At 36.4% G+C, this 23,370-nt stretch overlaps 2 protein-coding genes across 3 annotated transcripts in view; one reads left to right on the forward strand and one right to left on the reverse strand.

The window, feature by feature from the left end:
- LOC133515448 (remodeling and spacing factor 1-like) overlaps positions 1-13,609 on the reverse strand; it is a 35,624-nt gene extending 22,015 nt beyond the window's left edge. For both annotated transcript variants that reach the window (XM_061847992.1, XM_061847991.1), the window contains exons 1-10: positions 13,255-13,609; positions 12,998-13,185; positions 11,113-11,309; positions 9,923-10,049; positions 7,142-8,769; positions 6,981-7,054; positions 6,522-6,727; positions 4,684-4,855; positions 3,665-3,763; positions 1,206-1,363 (exon numbers count right to left, since the gene is read on the reverse strand). In XM_061847992.1, the coding sequence (XP_061703976.1) occupies positions 1,206-1,363; positions 3,665-3,763; positions 4,684-4,855; positions 6,522-6,727; positions 6,981-7,054; positions 7,142-8,769; positions 9,923-10,049; positions 11,113-11,309; positions 12,998-13,185; positions 13,255-13,399 (2,994 nt within the window). In that variant the 5' untranslated portion in view covers positions 13,400-13,609. The remainder of the gene's footprint in view (positions 1-1,205; positions 1,364-3,664; positions 3,764-4,683; positions 4,856-6,521; positions 6,728-6,980; positions 7,055-7,141; positions 8,770-9,922; positions 10,050-11,112; positions 11,310-12,997; positions 13,186-13,254) is intronic.
- Positions 13,610-13,814: 205 nt separating this feature from the next.
- LOC133515466 (uncharacterized protein CG5902) lies at positions 13,815-21,483 on the forward strand. The gene is made up of 4 exons (XM_061848019.1): positions 13,815-14,125; positions 14,432-14,517; positions 15,808-16,038; positions 17,332-21,483. Exons 1-4 carry the CDS (start codon positions 13,935-13,937, stop codon positions 17,484-17,486), a joined length of 663 nt encoding a protein of 220 aa, XP_061704003.1. The 5' UTR covers positions 13,815-13,934; the 3' UTR covers positions 17,487-21,483.
- Positions 21,484-23,370: the final 1,887 nt, after the last annotated feature.

The raw sequence follows: 23,370 nt of genomic DNA on the forward strand, positions 1-23,370 counted from the left end.
CTTCGTCGGCCAACAAACCACTCTGTGGTTTGGCAGAAGTATATTGTAAATATTTATAAGGCATGAAACGTGAATAAACGTTTATTTATTTATTTATTTTTATTTATTGAAATTTAGTGTTGCTCAGAAATATTTGGACACGTTGGCTGCCTCGAAATATCTGATGGCGACTGTACAGGTTGCGATTGCGACAATTTTATTGTTTGGTATGGCTTATTTAAAGTAATAATAACCCAATGATTAATTCCTTATTTTTATAAATATTGTAATTTCGGAGTAAAACAGCGATGTGCGTAACGTTGACATAAGATTCAATTTCGCCTAACTTTTCGCAATTAGTGTTGTTTATTAATGGAATACATCTAGCACTAATTTAAACCTATAATATATAGAAACTAGTGCTAATGAACACGAGCCTATAATAATTCGAGCACGACATAACAAGTATTGCAAAAACTGAAAGCGAGTGTCGTTTTACCAAATGAATAGTTTATAAACACAAATAAAATGTTGGGATCTATATACCTCTTCCTCCAGTTCCTCGTGAATAAAGCCACAAAAACATGTTTTAAGTACTTTCATTGGAAAACGTAAAAATTCTTGTATCGTTATAAGTCGATCAGTACTTAAATAAATTTAACTATTCATTGAAATGCGATTTTGGTATAAAAATATACAATCGTATGTTAATTAACTCGAAACGCAATTTTCCTTTCCAAGAATTTCATGGAAATCCTATGAATCTCGTAAAATATTCGTTAATCGCCTACAATATACATGTTAACGAGTAATTATTTAGATTACCGTCTAAGGAAATTCAGCCACACCCACAAGCGTAAAAACGAAATACGACGCTATGACCTACCCGCGCTTTTAGTTTTTTAAAGGCATAGACAATATTAGCTTACTTTTCCTCATTGGAAAAGTTGCGAGGGAATTATACTCATTCTGCTAACTGATTTAAGCGGATTACGAAAAAATAAAAAAAATATATGATTTTAATTTTATCCTGAATTTAGTATTTTTGTGTATTGTATTAAATAAATAAGATTTATAATCGGCGCAAATTAGTACAAAAAAAAAAATCGACGCACTCATAAAATTAACTGTTATAATGAAATCATAGCGCAATACTAAGTCGGAAGGGAAAGATATTTTTTCTGCCAACGCGTTATCGCGACAGGTTTAGTCTGCAAGTTACTTACATGATTGCACGGTGGACAGAACCAATCGCCCTCAGGCACAAGGAACAACATAGGCTTGAGACACGACGCGTGGTAGCCGGCGTCGCACTTGTCACACAACAGTATCCACTCCGGCTGTTCACCGCTGCCGCAGTGCTTGCAGAACCCATCATCGGCTCCTAGACAGTTAACGAACTTACCAAACGCACTATATACGGCAGTGCCACGGAATTTTCAGTCATGTTTCATGAAAATGATAAAATGTTTGGCGGAATTATCGTAAACATTGCGAAAGGACGCCACTTTGACAGATTTTTTTTTTCTAATCTAGCATCTTGTTATGTCTTCCTATTCACGATCCATCACGTGTTAGATTGATTTGAGGAGACCAATGAGAGATGGTTCCATAGTTCGTGTCGTCCACAATGACGCGCAGATTTGTCAAATCTAATCTTTAATAGCATCACATTACAAATCAAGGCACGCGTCGTCGTAAATGACACGATCTATATGACTGGATGAGCTCTATGAAAATACCCGTAATAAATTTTGATAACATCAATTGTAAACTACCCGTTAATCAGTATTAATGAAAAATCATCACTTTTACCTTGCAATAAGGTTCATACGCGGCTCAGAACTAAAGGAAGAGAAGAGTCGTGGAATGTATGGAGCCTAATACAATCCACGACTCTTCTATAGTACTATTGTCGACCATGTTTAACGTGTTCAACTAGATGGACCGTGAATAAGGGCCTTTATACGTTGATGTATTGTGTCGAAACCACTCTATGGCTTATGTTAATTAAAAAGGTTCTTTATTTGAGTTGTATTCCGATAAAAGCAAATGAAATATTTTATCTGTATTGAAACACACTCAACTTGTCAGTAGAAAAAGGCGCGAAATTCAATTTCTTTATGGGAGTGCAACCTCGACATTGGCAGAATCATCAACACCCTGATGGAGCCATAACACGAAAAATTGATTGAACCCTTCACACCTAAATTTTTTTTTTAATTGACCGCTATTTTCTACTGACAAAGTCGCTGTTCCAGAGTATAACTGCCAATGTATTCACAGTTTTAGTGCATTACATTTAATATAAACTGATAAAATTGAATAAAACCACATGCGAAGTAACTTTTATTATACTTTACCGACATATATTTATCATAAACATCAGATGATACAATAAATAATTAAGAGACTCGCTTAATTTAATTGTTTTATGGTTGATTTTTTTATTTCTATCGAGTTTTAGTAACCATTCAACTTACAAATCCTACAAAAAAAACAAAAACATACAGTTTTTTTTTCAGTAGTTTATAAATCACTTTATCACTGAGATAAAAAAACCACATGAATGAAAAATCTACAAAATATATATCTTAGCCTATTCTTCAATAGTTGACTGTATTTAAAATAAATTATTTCACACCATGTATTAAATAAAGCAGCAGAAAATTAATAGAGTAACGTATACAGCGGTTATTTTTAGACACAATTTATATTTTATAAATCGTATAGGGACCGTGCGCGTTGGAGGGTCTGCCATCTTGTGGCCTGAATCGGAACAATAAACATGTAAATTTACACGTCACGTGTTTTCTTGTGCATAGTAGGTTCTGCCATCTTGTAGGCTACATTGGAACAATAAACATCACATTTACGCCTCGCGCCATAAATCTGACGGCTCCTGTGCTGCCTCCTATAGTTCATGCACGCTCCCTATAGAACTATAAAGAGTAGACCGTGATGTGATTTGGTTTCTTATTAATTCCATGGTGGCAAATGATTTGACAGTTAGAAAAAAGAAACTGATTTGACTAGTAGTGACTAAAAGGACAGTCAACCTTATTATTAATCTTATATAGTCCGATTTTTTAATGTTGTCGATTTTTCTTCGTTATATTGGGATAATATTTGGCTGATTTGAAGAGCTCCTCATTCTGAGTGGAATAAATATAAAATCACAATTTGTGACAAAAAATGTACGTATTTATCGTTGAATTTACGAAAATTCCATACGTTTTCGTAACTCAAGGGACATACGGTGAAATTATGCTTATATTGTACAGAATAGGTAACTCTTAATTATTCACCGAACTTTATAAGGCAGGTCTACACAGAACGAGCCAACTCGAGTCTGCGAAGACGTGCCTCGGGGAGGCACGTCTCCACCGACCGAGCTGCTTCGCGCGGCAATTTCCTAGCGAGGCGGCTCGTTCTCTGTGTAATGCCTATTGAAATCTGACGAAAAAATAACAACAACATAAAAATCGACCCATATACACTTCCAAGTGGATTTTAAAAATTTGCGACAGTAAATAACATAAAAAACATGCAGTCCTGAAAACAATTAAGGTGGTGCTGAGAAATAAGCGTAAAAAAATCATGCAGCATTTTCTTCTCAAGTTTTTATTTGTGCTTTCACAAATTTTTGCGTTTTCGTGCAACCTTCCACCCGAAGCGAACTTACCTTCTTGCAACGTTCTGGCCCTTTTTAGAGGCTCGCTCGGTTCCCCAGTCTCAAGGTCGGACTCTGGCGAGAACTCATGGTCTGATTTGCCGAATTCGACTGTAAATTTATAAAAAGGAATTGATTATTGTTTAATATGGTGGCAAACAAACGTACTACCCGCCTGATGTTATGCGATCACCGTAGCATATGGACGTTTTTAAGTTGCCTATTTCAGTGTTACGTTCTGTAGAATAGTTGCTTTCTTTATAATGCGATAGGAAAATGTTTTGCAAATAGAAGAAGGCTTCATTATTTCATTTCGATAGACATACCTTTACTTTTGACATGAAATCTTTATTTCTAGAAAGAAAAGTTCAAAACTCTTAAAAATATATTTTTGCTAATTTATTTAACGTATTATATTCATAATGTAAGCTGCCTTCCCCTTATATGTTAACTTCAAAATTAGTAAACCCATTTACTTTTTGGTATCCTCGTACCTTACTTAGGCCACTCAACAAGCTTCGTGCCCTAACACGGTACTCGACTGAAAAACTAAACTATATCACAATTGTGTACAATACTTTTTCCACAAGTTAACTAACATAATACTTTTTCTACTATAAAATCTAAATAATTAAACAATATTAGGCAAGTATCTCAGTAGATAAAAATATAGTACAAAAGACATCAAAGCACTTCTTATCCATTAGGCGGATCCACATAGAGCGAGCATATGCGCGAGGCAATTTCCTCACGCACAAAACGGACAGTGCAGACGTACCTCGGCCGAGGCGGCGCGCAAGGAAAACGCGCGCACAGTGTGAACCCGCCTATTAAATAATAGCGCCTCGATGTCTTTTGTCATATCCTTTGGCGACACGTGATTCATAGAATTCAAGTTGACTAAAGCGTTTCATAAGAAGTTTAGTTGAGTTCGGAGCACATTGTGAAAAATATGCGATTACAGTTTGGTATAGGACTTGTTAGTTTAGCCATTAAAGACGGACTCGTAGAGAACGTGAGTTCGGACTCACGGTCAGGCTCGGGGCGGTCGGACAGCTCGTCGCGCTCGGACTCGGAGTCGGGCTCGCTGGAGTCCTGCGCGCGCCAGCCCGGCGCCGGCCGCGCGCGCGCCGCCCGCCCCCCCCGCGCCGGCGAGCCCGAGCTGCTGCCCGACAGCCGCCACTCCTCCTCCTCCTCGCCGCCCTGCAACATCACGTACCTACCGTTCAGCACGGGATCTACCGTACTTCTGTTTGTCGAATATATGACTGCCAGTAAATCGAAATCAACTTTATAAGAAGCGCGGCGCAAGGGAGCCGTTGTCTATAGGATCCTAACAGCTGCGTTGTTAGGTATATTCATACAGTTGTATTTTTTTTTGATGCTGACTTCTAGGCAAAGATCTACAAAGTAAAGCAATATTTACTTTAATTTTATTTATCTAAAATAATAAATAAAATTAAAGTGTTTGTTAGTGTCTTAGATAAAATAATGTGTGCAACGGTACATAATTAATAAGCAGGTCTTCAAAATATGATAGCTAATAAGCTAACCTAAACCTACCCCACCTAATTGTAAATAAGTTTTATTATGTTTTCTTTTACAATAAAGGATAATTATAAGCTTGATTATTGTCAGTGGCGGGGCAAGATCAAAATTTTATGTGAGCAAGGTACATTTTGCGAAGCCTTCTGCTGGCACTGGCATTTTTACCTTACCCAGATATAGGTAGTTATTTGAGGCGCGAGGCCACTAGTACCGCGAGGCCGTAACGCCGCCTCTGATTATTGTCCTTTGAGGTGGTAACTTTTTCAAAGGACAAAATCTTTGTTTGTTATTAAATACTAACGTAGGCTAACACTGATTGGACCATTTGTTGTCTTTAATGGAATAATAATAAATAAATAAATATATTTCCGAGAACGCGTTCAGAAATTATAAAAAACAACCTGACACCACTCGCCGTGCCCAGCTCACTCGATCTACACCGTGTTTTTATTGAATTGCGTTAACTCCGGGGTTTCGGTAAGTACGTTTAAGGAAACTAAATGGCATAGTTAATTAAAAAAAAAAAAAATTTTTTTTTACTATTTTTATTTTTATAAAAAGTAACTAAATGTTGCATATAGCGTTGTTGTAACACGGGCATTACATTTAACTCAACCAAACAATTGAAAACTGTGATATATCAATGTCATTTCTAACATCGATCGTCCGAGATAGTACGTACGTTTAGTAGCAAATGTATGAACTCGCACTAAACACTAATCAATAAGTAAACAGGCCCTAAGGCAAGTGTACACGCTCGTTATAATATAAAAATTTATGATAGATTATCTCCGAAATGGAGTTAGTTAGAATATCGGTATCTTTGAGAAAGTTACTTAATTTAAGCTCAGGAATGCACCCTCGAAATTAACGCAAATAAAAAAAAACACGGTGTATATGAAAGAAATCTTTATTACCTAATTTACCTGGCATAGCATATACCTATAGCATAAGAGTCGCATACGAGTTTTTATGATAAATCGTAAGTATGTAATATAAGCGACCATTATTTGAATTTACTGATGACATCACCTGCGCGTCGACACATATATGATGCAACTCATGTACATATAGCTCTACAACATTTTCACAACTTTATTTTGACTTCCCATTCATATTTTTACATTGCCAAGCGCAAGTTTCTTCCAACCTTCCAATTATATCTTCAATTCCCTAAGCGCAATCTCCTCCTATCAGCTTCCTGTTTAATCTTCTGCTGCGCGATCCGACGCGACTGCCGGACGGGTGTCGGATCCGAGTCGTCCGCAGCTTTTTTTACGTTAGCCTTTATATTTAAACATACATTAAATACAAGTCTTACCTTTTTCTTATGGATCATCTTTAGCTCCCTAAGTGCGACCTCCTCCTGATGCCTCCTATCAGCTTCCTCTTTAATCTTTTGCTGCGCGATCCGACGCGACATCCGGACGGGCGTCGGATCCGAGTCGTCCGCAGCCTTTTTTACTTTGGCTTTCTCTTTGCCTTTTGGCTTCTTTTTTAGGACTTTTTTGCCAGTCTTTTTGCCTGCTGAAATTTGATAATGCAAATATTATTGAAGGCAATCTATCTATACAAAAATGACAAAAGATAATTATAAATGTCCATCACTAAAGATGCTTCTGGCATTGAATCTAATTCAATAGGTATGCCAGAATCTGTATGAACTAGACTCGTCTGGAATTTGGTTAAATCCAAAATAAACAAACAAAATAAGTAAGCGGACTGAGAACATAACATAAAAAAAATCGAAGAAAGTCCTCAAATTCAAATTGTATTTTACCTATACTGTACAGTGTTTCTTCTTCGGAATCGTCACTAGATTTTTTCTCAAGCAGCTTGGCTTCAACCTTTTTTCTACAAAAGAAAATGTCATTATATATGGCATCAAAACTTACCAATTTCAAACACATTTTAAGTAACAAAAGTAAACTAAAAAGTTACCTTGAAGTAGTAATAATTTTCTTGGGTTTAATTTTCAACCTCTTGCCACTTGTGATAGGCATATCATCCTCACTTTCACTTTGAGATTCAGATTTGTTCCTGTCACTGTGCGTCGCGTCCAGCAGCGACCTCTTCAAAGGTTTAGATTTACTCTTCTCCTTATTATTACTCTTTTCTACATCACTATTATCTATCTTATTTTGTAATATCTTTTTTCTTTTAAACTTGCCTTTGTTAGCTTTAATTTTCTTCCTCATAGCTATAGGATCTTTTTCTACATGCTCTTTGTTAAGGTTGTCGTTGTTTTCATTGTTTTCGCTTTTAGCTTCGTCTTTATTTACATTGTCTAGAGTATCTTTGGAATATGATACTTCTATGTCCTTACTAGGTTCTAAGCGTAATTTTTTTGGAGGTAGATCGTCGTCAGGCTTAGCCTCGTTATCTGGGCTTCCTTCCTTTTCCGGCTCCGTGTGATCAACCCCATCTTGATCTGAAGACACACTGTTTTTCCTCTTTTCTATAATACTGGCTTTACTATCATTACAATTGTCAGCGTCCGATGTAGGAGACTCTTTCTTCTGATTTAACTTTAATTTTCTCGCTACTTCAGGTTTCTTCTTTACCTTACCTCTAGTTTTTTTCACATTATTTTTATTCGGACTTTCACTATCTGTGGTTTTGTCATTCACGCTGCTTTCCCTTTTCAAGTCATTGTCATTATTGCTTGAATTTGATTTAATACTGTCTGATCTGTTAGACTTTCTAATACAATGTTTCTTAGAATCTGGCTTTAGAACTTCAGAATTATCATTAGATTGCTTCTTCAATGATCGTTTATTGACAGTAGGATGACTACTTTTTAACTTAACACTTTTAACTAATTTACTTTTACTAGAGTTAGAGTTATCATTAGAGTTAGAATGTTCACCGTTAACACATTCTTCATTGTCATTCTCCTCATCTGAGTTATGCTGCACTGTGTTTGCTTCTTCTAATACTTCAGGGTTTCCGGTATCATTATCATAACCACAACCTTCTCCATAAAAATACATGACAGGTTCGGATATTTCTTCACCTATAAAGTAAGTGCTCTCGCAATCGGCTCCGCTGCCTTCTCCTGTGACAACCAGAACTGGTTCTTCTATTGCCTCACTCACTCCATCTGTTTCCTTTATTTTCGTTTCCTCACTTGGAGGATTCTCAGGCGTCTTTTCACGTACTGGAGACTTTTTGCTATCTGTACTGATTTGAGGTTTTTCAACATCTTCAGATTCTACATTTTCTTCGGTTTCGTCTTCTTTTTCTTTTAACTGTTGATTTTCTGAATCTTCAGCCTTTTCTGATGTTTGCACTGATGGTTGTTCACTTTTCTCTTCTATATTTTTATCTTCTATAGAAGGTTCTTTTACCTTCACATCTTCTACTTTTAGTTCTTCTGTTTTAGAATCTTCAGTTTTTTCACTTTCTTCTACTGTTTGGTTATCTACTGTTTTTCCTTCTTTATTATCACTATCAGCTTTTGTGGGAGGGGGTTTCTTATCAGCTTTAGATTCATCGTCATCATGTTCCGACTCAGACTCTGGGCTTAGAAATTCCTCGTTTTCTTCTTCGGGTTGTGTATTGGTTTTCTGCAAACATAGAAAAGTAACATAAGTATTAGTAGTTCAAAGACAAAACATTTTTTATATATTGCGGTCTTAGGTTTTACCAAGCAATATCTGTTTATTTAGATAGATATATCAGATACCAGATTCATATAATTATGAAAAAAAAACTTTGTAGCTAAAATAAATGAATCAAAAATCCCTTACGATTATACTTAAACGCACCCGAATAAAAAGAAGCAAAAGTTACAGGTGCCATAAAAGATAATTAGACGTAATATAGGTCATACTTATGAAAATCTGTCAATACAATCTAAACTTTCTGCCACAACAAAAACTCATTAATTTCAACACAATAACAACAAAAATAAAATAAACTAAAATAGATGTCTTTACTAAAGAAAAAGTGACCAAGTCGTCCAGTGGCAGAAGCAAGATTCAAACCTGATTTAGTTATTTTTGATTTTTCATTTTAGTTTAGTTTAGTGTGAGTACTTAAAAATCACAAATCAGAATATTAATTTTTTTTATGATATACACCGTGTTTTTATTGAATTTCGTTAACTTCGGGGTATCGGTAAGTACGTTTAGGGAAACTAAATGGCATAGTTAATAAAAATAAAAATAAATTTTTTTTTGTTATTTTTTTTACTATTTTTATTTTTATAAAAAGTAACTAAATGTTGCATATAGCGTTGTTATAAAACGGGCATTACATTTAACTCAACCAAACAATTGAAAACTGTGACATATCAATGTCATTTCGAACGTCGATCGTCCGAGATAGTACTTACGTTTAGTAGTAAATGTATGAACTCGCACTAAACACTAATCAATAAGTAAACAGGCCCTAAGGCAAGTGTACACGCTCGTAAGGGCCTTATAAGATAAAAATTAATGATTGATTATCTCCGAAATGGAGTTAATTAGAATATCGGTGTCTTTGAGAAAGTTACTTAATTTAAGCTCAGGAATGCACCTTCGAAATTAACGCAAATAAAAAAAAAACACGGTGTAGAAGGCGAAACGAGCAGACGAACCGCCTGATGGTACGCGATTACAGCCGCCCATGGACACCCACAACACCAGAGCGGTTGTAAGTGCGTTGCCGGCCTTGGAATGGGAGTACGCTTTTATCCTGAAGGGAATTTGATTTGTTGAACAACAAAAATAATACCTCAGTTGCCTCAGTTGAAGGTATTTCAGTACTGTTGGAATCCTCATTGGTGTTAGACACAGTTGAGGGACAAATTTCTTCTCCGTTTTTCAATTGTCCTATTACTTTGACTAGCTCTTCTCGATTTCTGCAAACAATAGCTTATTAACAAAACGGATCACAGATTTACTCATCCACATTGCCTACCAACACTAAGCGTCACTTGCACCATCCCACTAACACGGGGCTAACCGGTTAAACCTGGAGATACCATGGTTACTAGTACAATTAATAATAAAATAATAATAAAATGTTTTATTGCAGGCATAAAAAAAACCCATACATTTCTTAAAAACTAACTATAAACTAGCTTAACTTTAACAAAATTAAAATAATATATTGCCACTAGGTTAACGTTTTAACTGGTTAACCTTGGGTTAGTGGGATGGTGCAAGTGGCGCTATAGATTTATTTTTGTTTATATAATGTAAAGGTTCTTATTCTTAGAATATAACTTTAATTTCAATATTTAAGCAGTTTCAGTTTCTATAAATATACGAATATTTTTATAAGCATAGGGCCTATAGACTATGATAACACATAAAGCCTTTAAGGGTGTTCTATGGGTTAGTATGTGCCTTAAAAAAGAACACTGAGCTAAATTCAGGAATAAGCTATAAAAAATTAAAATTTTAGTTGCCTTTCTTATTTATTTCCATAAATTTTTAGAACAGGAATAATGACTTGTCTTGACTCGATATATTTCGCTGTCAATATAACCTTTATGCATACAAGCAAGGTTTATATTTTCTAGCTTGTAATAATTAGGCTTGTGTAGAACATGTACTGTACTTAGGGTTGCCATCCGTCCAGGTTTCCCCGGATTTGCCCTAGTTTAGAGGGCATAGCATCGGGGGGGGGGGACTTCATTTGTAGTCCAGATTTCAAAATTTAAAGTCTTAGGCCACCCGTGACACACGCACAACCTGTTTAAAAAACGACCAAACGGCTCTCGGCTAATATGAGCAAGATAGCACATAGCCATCACTCCATTGCAACTGCATAGGAGTAAGCGAGACAACTTATTTTGAATTATACTACTTTACATTTACAAAACATCTGCAAAAACTGTTCCATTACATTCAATCCTCCAAGCTAACACCCATTGGTTAAGTTTATGAATATCTATGTATCTCTGTTATATACAGTACCTCGCTATTAACTGCCAAGTCTCCTCATCCTGGTCCTCCCGATACAGACAGAGGTTAGCCTCATCGTCCACCTGAAGCCAATACACGCAGCCGTGCTTGTCCCGCCCGATGGGGTCCAACCGGAGCTCCTTACATGACAGGGCATTCACTGCCGCCTTGAACTTTATGTGGCATGTGAACTGGTACTCAAGTAATATCTGAAAATGTATAACTTATAACACTATAGTGAAATATAGTAAGGCAAGCATTTACTGGCAATGCCTTACTGTAAATACAAAAGCACAAGAAAATGGTATAAGCAGCAAAGCAAGGCAAGGCAACTAAGGCAAGACCATTGAAAAGTGCCTGTTGCTTTTGAATCTTTTAGAGAATTTATAGACCGCGCGGGCCAGGAGCATATTTCGTCAGTCATCGCCTCCCGGCTGATACGGCCAATACTTTGTCAGATGCTCTTTTGAACTAAAAAAACCGTCAGCCGGTTCTATCGCGGTGGAATGACCGTCAGCTGTAAAATGAACATTTAAAAATATGCGCCTTACCACTTTATGTGCGGCAAAGTATGCGTAATGTGTAAATTGCGTAATCTGTTGATGGCTTTTCAGGCGTTTACGCCTGATGAAATGCTGCATGCAAAGTTTCATGATTTGTTATTGCTGTCACAAAAGGTATAGTGCTTATTTTTTACATGTTCATGTTACCAGCTGATAAATTAACAACAGCATCTGAACTATCATTTGACAAAGTATCAAATGGGAGGAAATGACATTTTTTTTTTGTTTTACGTGTTTCGGTGGCTGCCATGGCTCAACCCACCAATGGAGCGGCAGCTGACGTCCACGAGGGTTCATCATACCTAGTTAACCACTACACGAGTTTTCAGCCAGGAGGCGATTGGTCATGGAAATTGTTCCTGGCTCGCGGTCTATTAAATATTTTAGTTGTGACAACAAGTAATTTTTTTGGCATAGTGATCTCTTTAAGAATATTTAGGTAGCAAAGAAAACATTTCAGTTTGAGCAAAAATGCTTGTACATCTTGATGTTTCTCTTTACAGGTTCCAATTTTCAACAGATTCTTACGAAATTTTGTAAGCAGGTTCAATGATTTAAAAGATTTCTTTTGTCAATTCAGTTTTTGGAAAACTTTAAAATGGCAGAGCCATATATTTATTGAGTTTTAAGGTAGCTCACAAAGTCCTAGTGGCTTTTAGATTGATAACATTGTTAAGTTGCATTTAAATATATATAAAACATGTTTCTATAGTTTCTGTTTAAATTAGCGCTGGGCAAAGTACGGTCCGTGGGCCAACTCCGGACGCTTTTATTTTTTATTATGTACTAACGATTTCAATTCAAAATACATTTTGCTGTAATTTTGGCCCTCCTCTGAAATTTCAGTGTCCCGCCATGAACAAAGTTTACCCACCACTGGTTTAAGTGGTAGTTGTAGTAAAGAAATGCACAATATTTGCGCAGCTTACACTGCATAATTCTAATTCAGTCTGACTTTTACGAGATTCTTTACCTTCAAGTAAGTTTTTTCAGGCATAAGCATCAATTTTAAAATGAATTAGATCATTAAATCAAGTTGCTGAACATAAACATGCCATTTTGAAATTAAAATGATCAAATGCATAAGTTCATAGAGAAATGATCAGAGATAGACAGTGACTAATTAAAGGTTTGTAAAAACTACTACATTCACCTACCCTGCTTCAACATACAGGGAACTCAATTACTTTAACAATGTAATGACACTTACATAGTTGTTTTTATGTCAGATCAATACATTCTGTATACAATAGAAACTAACTGTAATGCTTCCATCAAGCTACTTTCTAATTCAAGTGTGGGTCGCAAAATGTCGTAAAAGGTGTTGTTCGTACCTTGAGGGTCTTTAGTTTGACCTCTGTGCTGGCTTTCTTGTAGGAGAAGCGCTCGATCTCCCACGCCTCCTGGTGGTGGCCCTGCTGGTGACAGAACTTGATGAGGCAGCGCTCCCAGCGGTTGCTCTGCACGGACTTTTGCGCGCGCCGCAGCAGCCGCAGATGCAGCTCCTTCAGCGGCTCCGGAACTGCATAAACATCACTTTCAACACTGTTTGTTTATAACACAACACATCACAATTCTCGTAATTCCTTACCTTCCTCCGTATTCTCTACGAGCTGCTGTAATTTTGCTATTGACGGTATTTCTAGCCCGTACAATTTCCCGAAAACCTTCAAGAACGAGTAGATAACGGCGAAATTGGGATCATTCGTACAGGAAATTTCTCCGTCAGACGCCATCGTCGAAACTCAGTTAGTTTTTATACTAAACATCGCTATGTGGCTTCAATTAGTGGTATACGATTGCATCACTTATATCTAGATTAAAATTGTATAAAATGTACATTATTCACGAAAATATTATTTTAATGTGCACAGAATTCATTATTTTCTTATTTTCTAGTAATAAAATATAACTCAATTGACAGCCATCGTGCCATAGACTTACGAATTCGTAAATGTTTTGTTTTTAATCGCCTTTACCACAGATATGGTATTTTTCAAAAAGAACCGTTTGAAATGCATCTTTATAATTTGTATGCACGTGTGATAAGCGCTTTACAAAATGTCGGTGAACTTTGTCGGCGAATTAAAGGATTAATTTAGGATTGCCATAGAAAAATCACCTGTCTAGATTACGTCTGTCTAGTGTCTACATACTCTGTGGTTAACATCAATCCAAAAAATTGGTCAAGAACTCGAGTATTGTTTCGTTCGCGAGTTTTTTGTGGTTTAATTGTTTAGTTTAATAATTATAAAAGCAAAACCTACAAACATGTCTTCAGCGTGTTGTGGTACTAAGAAGCAGAAGTTGAACAACTCGTATAATGGTATAGATCGACCTTTAAATGGGTACCTAGAATCAGTGGCTATTCCTGATATGTGTTACTTTTGTTTCGATGTTTTGTATTGTCAGCTGCATAGTATGGACCCCCCACAAACGCCAAATTTTACTAACGATGCCTAGTAAGTGCCAATATGTTTATGCTCTAGTGAAACTATTTATAAGTTAATATCTAGGGGTAGGATTTCGCTTAGGCATTCTTTGTTTGCTTACAAAGAAGCTGCTTTGTTCCTCGGTTGGGCAATTAGTAGGTCGAGCAGTTTACGCCCAAAATGCGTTTTTGTCGACGTAAATGTGTGGGTGGTGTTGTTTATTATGCTTGTCTTCTTTATAGCAACTTTCACTTTAGATAATAAATGCACTCTTTGTCGTAATATAGGTAATGGATATGTATATTAGTGGACTCTAAACGAGAGGTCTTCTTGCAGCCCTTTGTTTGTTACCTGGAAGATCGGGAAGGAGCATCGGCTGCGAGGCTGCATTGGGACATTCAATGCCATGCATTTGCATTCTGGTAAATAAATGATTTGGTAATAAAATACAATATTTTTATAACATAAGGATTTATAATGCTAAATAAATATAGCTTAAGCAATAAGTTAATTTAAGGTTTTACAAATTTGAAAAATAGCATTGGGTGATTATCTAACCAAATAATCAATAGGCTATGATAGACATAAACATCATTACTTGGTAGACCTTGAGAGAAGTAATTAAAGTCAATGATGTAATTTGTAAAGCCATTAAAACTAAATTTTTAAAATCACTTCTAGTTTATTCATTATACTGACTCATTTTCCTATAAAGAAAACTATAGAGTCACCTTCAGTATGTAGGTTAATTTACTTGCAGCACCCAGGTTGTTAACCTTTCTTAATGAATAAACATTACAATTCTTTGATAGGATATCTATAGTAAAAAGAGTCACATGAACCTAGTCAAAGTTAACTTTCATTTTAAAGCAACATGAAAGTTGACATGAACATTCAAGTAGCATATATATGACTGGTACCAGATTTTGTTGCTAGAAATTGTATAAATTCTGGTTATGTGGGGATTATAGCCAAAGCGCTGGTGTAATAGAGGAGGCCTGTGTCCAGTAGTGGGATATATATAAGCTAGTGATAATAATGAACAGATGCACAATTACAGTTTAAATTACCTTTGTGCATTGTGACAAGGATTATGATGGTATGCTGTGTATAAAAAGTGTGGCGTCTAAAGGGTTAAGGTTAATGTATGTCTGTGCAGTCATTATTTGAATAAACTAGATAAATTATATATATTATATGTATCATTATTTATTATTAGTAGTTATAAAATGTATGAAGATTTTAGGTTCAAACTGTATTAATTAATGCATAATTTGCATGATAAAGAGCAATAAATATGTATGATCTGTTGACACACACCCCAATTATTTATTATTTTCTGCATAACAATTACTGCCAAACAAAGACTTGTTTAAGAAAACTCTGCATATATCAAACATGTTTTATTTTGTTTGGTTTAAGTAAGTTTGCAATAAGTAATATTGTACAATCAAGTACCTACCCCCTCTTGGCGACTCACTTTTGCATTGAGAGAACGCGATACCAGTCCGTAGCTCGGGCCCAAAGCTCCACACCATATGTCAACACGGAGTGGACCGTCGCAAAGTAGCATTCTCACACCGCGGCCTTCCTGGCGTCTTATCAGGGAGCCCGCTGCTAAACTGCCGGAACTTGACTCCATTCTAAAAAAATCTTCCTTAAATGAAGTTCCCTGTTATCTTAAGTTAATTACTAACCCCCATTTCTTCTAGGCCTCCGCGAGTACGCGATAACAAGCGCCCTTAAAGACTCCCGCTTCTCGCCCATCACGCGCGAAGAAGTCCCCCGTCTCACGGTGTCCGTGTCCATCCTGCAGCACTTTGAGGAGGCCGAGCATTACCTGGACTGGAAGCTGGGGAAACACGGCATCAGGATCGAGTTCATCAGTGAACGGGGGTCCAAGCGGACCGCTACGTATTTACCACAAGTTGCTACTGAGCAAGGTTAGTGTCTACTAGGGGTGCCATACGTCGGGATTCAATCCTCTGATATTTTAGGGTTTTTGGTCCTTTATCAGGATTGCGAGGGAACTTGGAGTGTGTCAGGATTTTTCAGAACCTCCACTAACCACTAAGGGTCAGCTAGAAGTTTGGATTTGGACAGAGGAAAGGGAAGATTGTGTTGTAGCTACAGCATATGGTGAGATATGGAGCTTGTAACTCATGAAAGGTTTTAAGAAGAACGAAAGGAATAAGGGATTTGTTTTAAGTGAAATGATCTTCCAGGAAATGACAGGATTTTTATGGCGATGTCCGGATTTATGTCAATTTGAATTTCTCTCAAAAATGCTCCCAGGCCGAATACCCGCGGACGATATCGTCCACGATTAACCATTACCACAATTTATTCCTATTATTTCTAAAACTAACGCGCCCTGATATGCTGTAGCTAATACAGATAGCCTTCCCTTTCCTCTACCCAACTTAGACCAAACTTTTAGATAGTGGTGGGTTAACGTTTCTAAAAAACCTTAACACTCGCCAAGTCCCCCCCGCAATCCGGCCAAAGGACCATAAATCCTGACATGTCAGGGGAATTCCTGACGTATGACAATCCTAGTTGAGGGCTTCCTCAGGTTGCATCCACCAATTTCCGTTCTACCATCAATCTGCCTAGCCCTTAACCGATAACCAGAAACCAAATGGCAAACAACGTCTAATTGTAAGTGGTTACATACCGTCTTGACTCTTTTAAACTTTTACTTTAGACTACCTTTTTGAAGAACTTCATAGTAACCTAAAATAAATAAATAGTTTAAAAACACAAGAAAACACGCTTATCATGGTCAAGTTCATTACAAGACTTTTCTAACAAATCCAAACACAGCTCTGATACGATGTTCCATCATGAAGTTCCAGTTCATATCTTCCGGCTCTATCATCATATCAGTTCGACAGTACCATATTATTGTATTGTCATCAGAACTACATACAGCTGCCAACTTTCATGACGCTACAATCCTTGGAAGATGGTTAAATTAGTCAGCTAAGATTCCATAGTTACATACAGGTCGACCTAATAAAAGCGTGTTAAAAATAGAAAGGATGACTGGTAGAGAATATCTTTTGGCATTAAGTCCGCCTTTTGTATGATAAGTTTTCTGTTGTGCAATAAACTTTAAATATGTAAATAAATAAATTAAACCTCGACAGGGAGGTCATTCTACAGATTCGCATTTCAGAATCAAAACGAAGAGTTGTAGAAAGTCATTATAAGCTGGATTGTACTAATTCCAGGTTGGGACCAAATCCAAACAATCGACTCGCTACTCCGCAAAGGTGGCTACAAGGCAGCCATTACCGGCGAGATGAGACGCAGCATCAAGCTGACTCGCTATCAATCCGAGGAGATCTCTGCCTCCTACAGCGACTACATCAGCCAGCGCTGCTAGCACCAACCTCTCCGTCTCCGGGGCCTGGTGACTCACACCTCATCTGAGTTGCCCCGGAGGCCTATGTACAGTTCACTTTGGGAACTACCTAGAGGTTATGAGATGGAAAACAGTTTGACTCATCTAAGTGGTTATAGTGCTAAGTTAGTATCTAAGTGTACCCTAGTGGCATGATCCGATTGTGATCAAAGTGAACGCGTGTCTTAAACAACACTGCCATCGACATTCCGAACACCAAAGTTTGGGGTAATGTGTGTGTGAGTTATTTTATGTTAAGGCGGCGGGGTTTGGCGGGAATGGTTTTAAAACATCCTAATTTTAGGTTATCTAAAAATGTAAAAGGTCTTTGACATTGAATTACCTATTGCAAAAAATACAACTGTGTATATAGGTACTAAGTGTGGACCAATTGCCAAATAGCATTTTCTGCCAGTCAACTATAGGTCCAAATAGAGTCAAATGGAACAAAGTGAAAAGTTGAATTATTAAATTTTTGCGTTCAATTTTTTTTCGGGTTGGTTACTCTGAGGTTATTTCGGGTAGGTTACTCTGAAGTTATTTCGGGTAGGTTAGTGAATCAACTTTTTCTCGTATCTCGTTGCCGTTCCCCTGGTTCACTCTTAAAGCCGGTTTTTTATGGTATTTCAACTAACAAAACATTTTTTGTGGGAGTTATATCATAGAGAAATAAGATAGCTTAGAGAGCTCACTTCGTACATCAGTTTTCTTACTTAATAAATAATAAGGTATGGTATGACGTATTATTAATAAGTTTACTCGCTTAAAACGTAATACTTATTTTATTTAGCTGAAATTTTACCATAAATAAGTTTACGCAAAGCTCTTTTAAACCTTATTATAAATAGGTTTTTATTTATGTATGGAGTGAGCACTCTTAAGTCTAAGCTTACTTATTTCTCTATGGTTATACTATACACCCTTTCCACATTAGACCATCTATTAAGCATATTATAACTAATGACTTATTAGAACTTGGTACAACAAACTGTGCTAATATTGTCCTGTGGCTGACGGCATAAAATAACTGCAAGAATTATTAATTAATTACCGAAACAAATGCCCTCTGACCTTACCCGAAGTGCTAATAATAAAGTTTGCGGTGTGACATTTAGGATTGAAATAGGTATTTTGGGAAGTGGATGTTTTGAAGCAAACCAATGCATGGTTCAGCAAGGAAATTGTTTTGTGTGTTATATTTGATACATAGAAAGAACTCCACATAAGTAAGCAATGGTTGTTATTGGGCACTTTATGCGGTATAATAATGCAATAAGGTTTTTTTTTTTTCATTAATATTTCACAATAAGTGCTCGATAGTAATCATTATGTTTATAGGTTGATTTACCAAAGCTGGCGTAGATTTTTTATAAGAATTTTGATAATTCAGTACAAATCTCACGCTAGCTCTTATAAATCTGCATTTACTTTTGTGGATTTCTTTCTAATACTAAAAATACGAAGTAAAATAAAATTTATAGTGGTTTGTCACTGGAGCATAGGCATAGTGAATCATGTATTTTTCTTATTTAGTATTATAACCTCAAAAAAAAATTTTTTTTTTATAAGACATTCCCGCCAAAATATTAAGCCGCGCCGACACGTTTGACCACTTTGATCACAATATGGACAGTGTTGACATCTGTTGTTGCAATAAAACAGTTACACGACGACCGCGTTTGTTTCTTTCTGACACTTGATTCATTTCATGAGTTGAAAAGAGACAAAACTGAAGCCGCTTGTTTTAAGTAGTTTATGTATTGACATTGTGAGAATAATGATTTGATTTTTTTTAAATCAAGTATTTATTCCAAGATTCGACTTCGGACAATAGTTTACGACGTCGTATAATTAATTAAAAAACCCTTGTTTTTATATCCGAGATTCTATAGTATTTTTCAAACAGCTTCGGTACAGTGACAGATGTCATCTGAACACAATTTTGCGAGATTTTGCGTTTTAAGATTATACATTGTATGGAGATGACGTACCGTACACAAGCTGTTTGAAGAATATTATAAAATGACAGTTCGATTGCCCCAATTTATCTGGCAGATCTGCCTTTTTAGCCTCGTAAAGCCCAACATACAAAAAATTGGCAGTTGTATTAGAAATCTACAGGGAAGGAAGGTTGAATTTCTTTTGTTGTAGAAATCGAACGGAACAAAGGAAATGCAACTCTTTTCCGATTGAAAATGATTTAAATTGCATTGTAGTGATTAGTACTATGGAAAGGACCGTGGGTCTTGCGTGGTTTGTACAGTAAGCTGCAGAGATAGTTGACCCCCTCTCCCCGTTTATACCGGGGAGGACGGGGGTTACGCAAGCAGGATGATTAGGTAGTAAATGGGCCAATGGAACTGTCATTTTAGTATTTGGGCTATAAATGAGCGTTTAAAAAAAAATGAAAGCCTATTTGTTACAAATCTGCACTTTCTTTGGTTCTTTCTACACAGAATCGTTAGCATCTATCCTACCATTAAAAAATATCTCTTAAAATGTGCGTTCCATTACGTCACGTTTTTAGTGTGATTTTTTTTCACTTGTACAGATCGTGTCACTCACGAAGACGTGCCTTGACTCTTATCGTCATTTTATTAAAGGTTAGATTTGACACATCTGCGCGTCATCGTGTGACAGGAACTATATGTTCGTGACGTAGTGGAAACTAAAATTTCCATACAAATTTTCGGGACTTTTTTTGTTAGGTTCAGGATTGAATAGTGATTGTGAGTTGGAAGAACCCGAAAGTATCAGGATCTGAGAATCTGAAAACTTGTTTCAATATTTTTTTTAAACGCTCAAAAACATGGCGTAGATGAAAATCAACATTTATCATTTACAAATCCCTATAATTTTAAACTTATGAACTTACAGGTCTATTTGCCAAAACGTGATCTGATATATAAATTATAGATAATAAATAGCTTATGTTTTTTGTCGAAATGCTTATACTAATGTTTGGGTTAATATGACAGAAATACACATAAAATGAATGAATCGGTAGCTTATAATTATACATTTCATTTTATATTATTTCGTAAGCACTAATAATCAAGGCTTGTAAAAAAAACTTCCAGAAAATACAATTTGAAATACAGTGCGTAAAACATATCTCTTGCTTATTCGCTGTCTTATCGTGCTCCCAGATTGGCTGTTATATGTTTTTTTTTAATTCATTACATTTCACAGCATTACAGTACTCCAAATCGCTGTGAAACCAATAGACAGTTTCACAGACATAGTACGCATAATTAACATATCACAGAAGATCTTTCATTCATCATCTCGCAGAACCTCAAGCATTCATCACATACGTCCAACCATCCACTCGCAAACACATCACAGTTTGGTGCTGATCGAGTGCGAGTTTATCAGGCGCAAGGCTTGAACAAGCTGTATTCTCGGCGGGACAGTTCGTACTGGTGGCCGCGCTGACAAATGGCGACGCGGTCCAAAAAGAAATCTTCCCGATGAGGGAACATACAGACGCAGCAGCTGAGATACTAGTTTGAGGCAGTTAGTGTAAAGTACTTGTACTCAATACCCAAATTACACTAATCCCGTTAACGTATAACAAATCAACGATTACTTATAACCGGCTGCGCCATGTAAAGTCCTTATTTGGACAGGATGATGTATTGAGACAACGAGTGCATTGCTAAGACTGTTTATTCATAATCTCCCCTACCCACATATCATACATAAGTCTACCCACAGTTAGAATCCCCACGTAAAATGCTATTGGCTAAAGTACACAGTCTGTAATTTCGCCTCGCTTCAAGTGAGTTAAAACCTAATGTACCCAGCAAAAAAAAAACATTGTGTGACAGGGACAGCATGATAAGTGTTTTATTATGTTGTCCCTGTCACACGATGTTATATATAACATTTTGTAACAGCCAATGTGGGAGCACCACTAAAACCTGTAATATTTGATCAAATATTCAAATCTTAATACAAAATTTTACGAACTACACCAATGCTTTTGCTAAAACATTCTCCATTTTATTCCTTTTTTAACATAAAGAACAACCATGTTATTGACTATTGTCAAAAGATGAGTATTTTTAAAGGTTGAATCACATTTAAACGCAGTTTGACGCTTAGAAGAAACACATTTTTTCTTAACATGTTCAGCTTGCCTAAAAAAAAAAATAAAAACAAAGGTACTTATTACATTAGATAATAGCGGTAACTTTAAGGTGAAGTTCTTATGCTGAAGTCACAAGAATATTATTAATATTATAGATTATCCTTATATTAGCATGATATAATATAAGGATAATCTATAATATTAATAATGCATTGGTTTTGTAATGAGGAAAGTATAAAAAAAGCAAATAATTATGAAAGGACAAAAAAAGTTATGGTTATGACCGATTTGTTAGGGCGATCCGCCGGCTATTTGTATTTCGACTTGTTATGTAAAAGTATAAGCATTAGTATGGTAAATATACAGGATGGATTATTCAACGGGTCAATGTGGGTAAAGCTCGACCAGAAATTTATGACCATTTTTGAAAAGTCAAACGCGAAATCGACTGTTTTATCGTTTTTTGAATGCCGATGGATTGTATATCTGCACGGAACCTAACATTATAGGTTGAATTTTTAGGCGTGTCAAAATTCTTTTCGTTGTCTTTTTTTGTTCCCAAAATATGGTACCATATGGCGCTGCAAGCCTATAATAGGTTAATTATAAAATTAAGTCCCTTGAGATAATTTTAACGTCGCAGCACATATTCTAACCCTTTAAAAAATCCACCCAGTATTACGCTTAAATGCCTATGACTAAGTAGGTATTCATTTTGGCCACTTTGAATTCATTAAGGGATATTACCTACATAAAATACTGATTTGGGAGCGCATGTACTTAAGTACGTTGAGGAAGGGTACGTATGGTCGAGTTCGTAGAAGCCAATGTTCCAAAATAGCCCTTGTACAGTCTGGGCTATCAAAATCGCTGCAGACTTATCTTGGTCTAACTCTAAATATACGATTTTTTTAAAATTCCGTTAATTCTGGGGCATGGTTAAGTTCATTTAAGGAAACAGAATAGCATGGTTTTTAAATCGGACATTATATTTAAATCCACCAAACAATTGAAATTTCAAATAAAACACTAATCATGTAAGGCAAGTGTACACGCTCGTGGGCGCCTTATAAGATAAAAATGAATAATTGTCTATAATGATTATCTTTAAAATGATGTTAATTAGAATACAGGTTTCTTTGGGAAAGTTATTTAATTTAAGCTCAGAAATGCACACTTGAAATTAACGGACTTAAAAAAAAACAATGTTTAATCGGCTCGACTGTACTGAAACGAACAATACCTATATATTGCCATTGACGTTTTGACATTAACACGATAAAATTAAAATTTATTTAATATATTTTAGCCCCATATTTTATAGCTAAAGTATATGGCGCTCTGTGGTAACTAGTGTCAAGCTCTAACGTTTGTTTACGATCTCGCTCGCACTGGTGTATTGGTGCGATAGAGAAGAAATGCGATCGAGTTAACGTGAATGTCAAATGCCAACTCGTAGTAGCGGTGTAGTTATCACAAAACGTACGGCCCCATACAGCGCCATTTATGTCAGATTCTGTGGCTACAATATTTTGTATTAAAACATCGACATCGTCAACACAGTTAACCCTTTGACGTCAAGTGACGCGCGCGGCCACAACCCAATATCAATCTGACCGCGGGCTGGATGCACGCGAAGAGCGGAGCGGCGGGCGGCGCGGCAAGCGGTCGCCGCTGTCGCAAACAGATTCATTAAATTCTATAAGACCGGCCTGACCTTGCCTATGAAGCCGTTGGTCTCGGTTTCGAATCCCGGTAAGGTCATTTATT

Source organism: Cydia pomonella, chromosome 2, assembly GCF_033807575.1.
Source record: "Cydia pomonella isolate Wapato2018A chromosome 2, ilCydPomo1, whole genome shotgun sequence".
NCBI lineage: Eukaryota > Metazoa > Arthropoda > Insecta > Lepidoptera > Tortricidae > Cydia > Cydia pomonella.